The following is a 6,392-nucleotide window of genomic DNA, read 5'->3' as shown; positions in this document are numbered from 1 at the left end:
TTTCATGGGTCTGCAATGAAACAAGTCATAGTAGCTTGGTCAAACATTAACTGAGCATAAGGGAGATCACGAGATGCCGTCCTAGAGTGGACGTGAATAAGCTACTTGCATGTCGATAGTGATACATTCATCTTATCAGATAAGAGACTGAAAAATTATGTGGCACATATTCCTCCGAATGGCAGATGGCTCAAAAGGTTTTGAATGTCTAATTAGTAGCAAACACGACCTTTGCTACAAAGAGCTAAGTTTGACAAGTATAGGTCAAGAACCGAAGTTCAACGATTCTCCAGAAGGTACAGATGACAAGGTGATCAAGATAGCACACACATATTTTGCTTTCCCTAACCGAGAGAACAGATATGTACAAATCTAAAGAGACCATCTGGACAGATTTCAATGAAAACAATTGACGTAGACATTTCCCAGAATGAAACGTCGCATTAATGCTTAAAATAAGACAAAAATCTTCTCTCACACAGGTAATGCATTGATAGAGAAGAGAGATCAGCTGCTTGATGTCTATAGCTTCTCTCCACTTTGGAAATGACTTTTCCTTTTGTAATCCCCCAACGTCTGTAGAAGGGGCAACTAAGAATACCTAGAGATATTTACAGTAGCAAGACTTCCACACCTGGTGTTTACACTCGCTCTCTCTCTCTAGCTTATAAGAGATATCAAGATGTCTTGCAACACACTAGTCGCATCGTTGTAGCAGGCTCTAGCCAGCTCCACACTCCTGCACTTGACCGCTTCGTCCATCTGCAACAGATCATCGACCAAAACCATGCTTATGAAAAATTGGCAATGCACAGATGAACACATGGAAAGCAGATAAAGTGGAAGAATTGTCAGGTCTAAAGGCAGGACATGCCAATCAAGAACAGTTTTTACTTAATTTTAGCTAGACAGTTCTAAAATCTAAAGTGCCAAAACATTGCACCGTGGTATAACACAAAAAAGGGGATGCTTTGATATAACTGGCACCTAATAAGACATACATATAAAAAGCAAGGCGGTTCTCCGTCAGTTTTGTTGGTTTTGTGAGATTGGCCTGACCTGACAGGCACAGTGGGTAAAGGAGAGGAGCGTTGTCTTGTCGATTGGATAGATGGTTGTCAACCTTCTTATTCAGTCGGTTCTCGTCGCTCACAAGATCGCAAAGCGCCGCTTCTTAAGTGAAAGTCATTGAGAAGGACGTCCTTCGGCTTACCGAGGAAAGAAGAAGCTAACCTACCTGAATTTTAGCCAGTGACGGCGTCGAATTGGCCATTCGAAGCCAATTAACTAGGCAGGCTGGCTTTGGGCCTAGCTAGCAGGCACTTTTTCAATACTCGGCCCATAGCTCGTCAACTTACCCACGAACCCAAAGTGAGTGAAGTCAACCACATGCATATTGGGAAATTAAATTTTAATACCAACCAATTTTCACGACCCAGCCGATTGTCAATATACTCGAGCCCATTGTCAAGCGAACCGAGTCAATAATGAAAAGATTTTTATGGCTTGGCAGAAGGAACATCACAAGTACCATTTGGCTACATGGCGGGCTAGGAATCACCTCAGTTCACATGAAAAAATGATAAACTAACCTGTAAAATGGTGGCACTCTATTTTTAACTCCAGTTCGGAACGGGCCTTAATGATGAGAGATAAATACGAGTTGCCATCATTTGGCTCCTGCGTTCCCACCCGTTTGACTGGCCACCTACAGTAAAATTATTGGCATGCGAAGTTGCGTATCTATGCTGGTCCTTTAAAGGTAGTCATATGTTGTATCTCTTAATCACATTTAATGAAGGAGGAGGTGAGAGAGATAAACTGGACCCCCCTCATCTTACTTCAGGAGGAGATTGTGGCAGCTATCTCCACCTCTCGACTCCAAACCTTTACATGGAAGTCTCTTGCAAACAGACCAACTGTTTAAGACGAGCTTCTGTGACCCAAGCTTCAGTGTGCTTAGCCTCTGCCCCTAAAGAGTAAAGCTCTAATGTGAAGCTTTGTTAATGCTTTGACTAAGGCCATTGTTGCACTCACATTGGTGGATGGCCAGTGTGTTACTTTCAAATGTTATGTGAGAAGTGTTACACTAGGATTGATGGTAGATATATATGGACACACACACCGTAAGCACGCGTAGCCAAGGAATTGGGGGTGGGTCGTGCAAGAGGTCTATATTGTTGAGCCAAATTACGTTGCCCACCTAGGCATAGTTTTGAGCTACCATGGGTTGTCCAGTCCAACCCATTGTCCAATATCACTGAAACGAAGAAACTCCTAATGGCAAAGGGATGATGAAGGAAGCCCTTGTTAATGAAGTGGACTAAGCCAAAGCCATACCTCCTCCATGCAATGGAACAACTTGTTTGCCAGTTCCGTCAGCGGCTGCTTCTGATCCTCTGGAGACGCAGCGATGAAGCGATTGAAGTCGCAGAACAAGAATGTTGACCTCAAGCGGAGATCTTCAGCAACGAATTCCCACGACTCCCCATCAATCTGATCGCCAAACGTAAGAAGATGGCGGATGCATTTCCTTATCCTTGAAATGCTCCCCTTGGCCTCCATGCTTGACACGCCCATCCTCAATCGTGAGTTCACAAATTCGCAGACCTGCAGAAGCCCTACCCACACATTTTAATTCGCAAATGTTCCCCCTGTTCATTTCCTTTTAAAATGACAAGAGAAACCAGTAAACATTTTCGCATGTATTCTAGTTTTTTCTAGTCAACATAAAAAGAAAGTCACTAAAAAATCTTAATCTTTCAGTTCTCCAAATAAATCTCGGAACTGTTTTTTGCCTTGAGATTAAAGTCCAAGATCCAGGTTTTGAAGCTAAGACCTCCTTCCACCCTGAAGGTTGTGAAGATCGGGCGCCAAACCTGAGATTGCTGGGACCGTTGTGAAAATGATCGTGCTATACTTTGAGCCCTTATTAATCTTTTTTCTTGAAAATAAGATGCATGGGTTTACGAGATTCAGATGGAAGTTTATAACGTTTTCTAACAACGCACATCTGGACAAGCAAATAATGAAAAAAGTACAAGCTCGCATCGCTTTTTTTTTTTTTTCCGTTGAAATGGCATAAAAAAGAACGGTAAGAACTTATAGGTGGGCGTCAATTTGATTTCTAACTTCATAAAATGCGGTCTAAAAATGGAACCTTTTATGATGTTTTTCCTTGAAAGAAGCAAAACAGGTGAAAAAGCATAGCACCTCAGGGACTTCGGCGAATCCCAATCTATCAAAAACTTGGATCCGCAAGAGGATCCTTGAAAGAATTCCTTTTTGTTTAAAGAAAAAACAAAGGGAAGCTGAAAACCTTTCGCTACTGAATACATCAAACTATATCGAGTTGTACTACCATTAATATTTTTCTCAAAAATGTTAACAGTATTAATTTACAAACTTAAACATCCAGCATAGGGGGCGCGCCTAGACGAACCTAAGCACTTTACAAGTAACTTGGACAAAGAAGCGCACTCATTGTCCAACCCCAACATCCTTTCAATTATTTCATTTCATCTTGTCATCGTGCCGGCATAAAGACTCTGCAGCCCAAGCTCAACCCCATACCCAAAACCCAAAGCTAGAATCCGGCGTGGCCCAGCCCTATTAAAATACAAAAATATATTTTTAAATATAAAATAATACATAAATATAATTAATTGTAATAAAATATATATTATCATAAAAATAAAAATAACATTAAAATGCATATCAAACCAAATCAGGCCCCATCGAATCAACCCGAGCAAGCAATACGCTTTTTCGAGCTCGAACCCCGGCCCGATCGGGCCAGGTATCCCCGATGCACAGCCTTATTGTCATGACTACCTTTAACGTGAACAGACATCAATTTCCAAGCTGTGTCAACTTTTACTATTCAGTTTCCCTATTTGTAACTTCTCAAAAGTGGGGAGATTGCTCTAATGGTTGACCACGACAGCATTGGTTGGTGTCAAACTCTTAGGTCCTTAAACTCGTAATACCTTTGATTTTTTCATTCCGACTGGAGAGAGAAAATGGGAAAAAAGGACATGGAGCATTTTTTTTTACCACTATTAATTCACTGACCTTTTTTTGTGTGTTTCTATTCACCGCCAATTTTAAAAAAATAGCATGCTGAAGTGGTTTCTTATAAATTTAGCACCTAAAGGCTCGTACCAATTTCTATATCTATGTAATGTGTATGTATTTTACGTTCGCACTTAGAAAAAAGAAAAGAAATAGAGCAATTTTGTCCTTTGTTTCCACTAACCCTCAATTTAAAAAAAAGTAAAAGGTTGGCACATACCAATTGTGCTTCAAAAAAAGGAGATGGACCATTTCCATTATTTATTATTACTTCAAGTCTTTTTCCCCTTTTGTTTCCATTAACCGTCAATAAGACTGAAAATGGTTTTTTCACAAGTTAAGTAAAGGAACATACCAATTTCTATATGTATGTATACGTGTGTGTTTTGTATTTGCACTTTTCATGTTGGTGACTTGAAGAGCCCTAATAATTTAAGAAATGCCACTTTAACTCAAAAAAGAGCAAGTCATTCAAAAGAAAAGAAAATGATGGAGGGAACGTTTTTCCAACATTGCCCTTCATGGCGGTTTAAGTAGAATGCATATACAAATTGCCGTCCAATATGGACGCCGTCGAGGAGCCGCCGGGCATCCCCCGTCCGCACCCCTTGTATTTTTTAAAAAAAGGGATCGATTTATGTATTTCTTTTAATTTTTGAAGATTATGAACTATTGATTTGATCTCTTAATAAAGTCTGATCAAGACATTCGTTTCAAGCATTTGTTTTTATCCATGTATGTTTGGACATTTTGAATCTGTATGTACCATTAATTTTCAGAAAGAACGGCAGGATACAGCCAAACCGGCCGACTGAAAACCAGGGCATGATCATAAAGTTGGATAACACAATTCATGCAACATATATAATGGAAGAACCACGTGTTCTTCTCTGTCCAAGAAGCTTGCGGGATCATAGATGTCCGCTTCTTGTCTGTGGACAGAAGAAGAACCTCCCTGCAATTGAATTGGAAGCGACCGTGTTTTCAAGAGCAGTGGGATAAGTTGGGGAAGATTTCGTGGAGAATCAGCTTTGCCGAAGCATAAGCAGCCAACATGGAAAGAGACTTAAAATACAAAACTAATATGCCACTCCCTGATTAAAATATAAAACGAAACTAAGTGCCGTCTTTTCTTGTAGAGAATCAAGAAATCAAGAATAAGAAGAGCAGAGAGGGTCCGTCCATTGTCGCCAAAGAAATCAAAACACCAGGACGAGGAATAATACAAGGACGAATATCTTCTCAAGAAAGAGAAGAGTAATAAGAAGGACAAGAAGAAACCATAAATCCCCATTCAGAATATGAGAAGAGATAAAAGACCATCGAATAATTAGGAAGGGGTTATTACCTCAAAAAGTGGAAGAATCCCCTCCTCCGATGACCACAGCCAGAATTAATCACGCCTCTTCTCTCTGCGTTCTCATTTTGGCTTTCCTTTCACTTGGGCGAGGGAGACTGCGGAATCAGGCGGTTTTCTAGATAAAGATGAAGAGAGGAAATGAGGAATCCACTCAGCGGGTTCGCGCCAATTTCGGATTCCGCTCCACCCGTGGCGCGTCCGTACAGTTTGGGCCGACTCCTCGTAACCACCACCACCACCACCCCGAACTCGAGCAGATGCAAGTATTTGGATCTTGCTTGCTCGGATTCGAAAAGAGATGCATTTCTTCCGATATTACTCACACAGATCCGAATTTCTCGATTTGGATGTTCACCGAAATCAGATATCCGTTTGATTTTTATTGAAAAAAAGGGGTCCAAATTTGGCACTTAGTTAATGAAAATATGTAAATAAAAAAAATAATCTTTTCATATCTTTGGGGAGGGAGAGTTTCATCCATACCGTTCACAATGAGTGAAAGGTTTCAGTTCTGCCACAGAAAATGCGTTTTTTAATAAAATATTAAAAAAAACACGATAAATTAAATAGCCGTTTAAAATTAAAAAAAAAACATGTTTTTTTGAAAAAACGTTAAAAGGAAAAGGATGCGTTTTAAACTTTTTTTTTGCTTTTTCACTTTTTTCAGCTTTTTAATGACAAATAGTTTTTTTTTCATTTTCTATTTTCTATTTATTGTAAATCTATTTATGACTATTTTTTTACTTATTTTATTTTTCAACTGCTTTTAATTTTTAACAAAATTAATTTTTTTTTCAAGCTCATCCTATTATTCCCAATAAAAACCTTGCCGTTTAAAATTCTAGAATAAGACCGGAAGGTTCATCATTTTCCCGGATTTTAAGATCTTCAACTGTGTTGGTACCAATGATGGTAGTTATAATGTTTGTGACAGGAGCCATCAAGTTTTTATGGGGAC

General features: G+C 39.5%; 1 protein-coding gene across 2 annotated transcripts; it reads right to left on the bottom strand.

Moving 5' to 3' along the window:
* Positions 1-300: 300 nt before the first annotated feature.
* Positions 301-5,585, bottom strand: LOC116261256 (photosynthetic NDH subunit of lumenal location 3, chloroplastic-like). Of its 2 annotated transcripts, none has more exons than XM_031639934.2 (3): positions 5,423-5,585; positions 2,341-2,610; positions 301-762 (listed from the first exon to the last, which is right to left on the bottom strand). In XM_031639934.2, exons 2-3 carry the CDS (start codon positions 2,578-2,580, stop codon positions 661-663), a joined length of 342 nt encoding a protein of 113 aa, XP_031495794.1. In that variant the 5' UTR covers positions 2,581-2,610; positions 5,423-5,585; the 3' UTR covers positions 301-660. The 2 variants fall into 2 exon arrangements, with proteins under 2 accessions (XP_031495794.1, XP_031495793.1); XM_031639933.2 differs by having other exon boundaries at positions 304-762; positions 2,341-2,621; positions 5,423-5,579.
* Positions 5,586-6,392: the final 807 nt, after the last annotated feature.

Source organism: Nymphaea colorata, chromosome 9 (assembly GCF_008831285.2).
Source record: "Nymphaea colorata isolate Beijing-Zhang1983 chromosome 9, ASM883128v2, whole genome shotgun sequence".
Lineage (NCBI taxonomy): Eukaryota > Viridiplantae > Streptophyta > Magnoliopsida > Nymphaeales > Nymphaeaceae > Nymphaea > Nymphaea colorata.
This window is presented reverse-complemented; position numbering and strand designations above follow the sequence as displayed.

Coding starts and splice junctions, on each gene's coding strand:
- LOC116261256 (XM_031639934.2), bottom strand. CDS start 2,580: ATGGGCGTGTCAAGCATGGAGGCCAAGGGGAGCATTTCAAGGATAAGG. Junction 763..2,340: donor TGTTCCATTGCATGGAGGAG/GTATGGCTTTGG, acceptor GATCTGTTGCAG/ATGGACGAAGCGGTCAAGTG.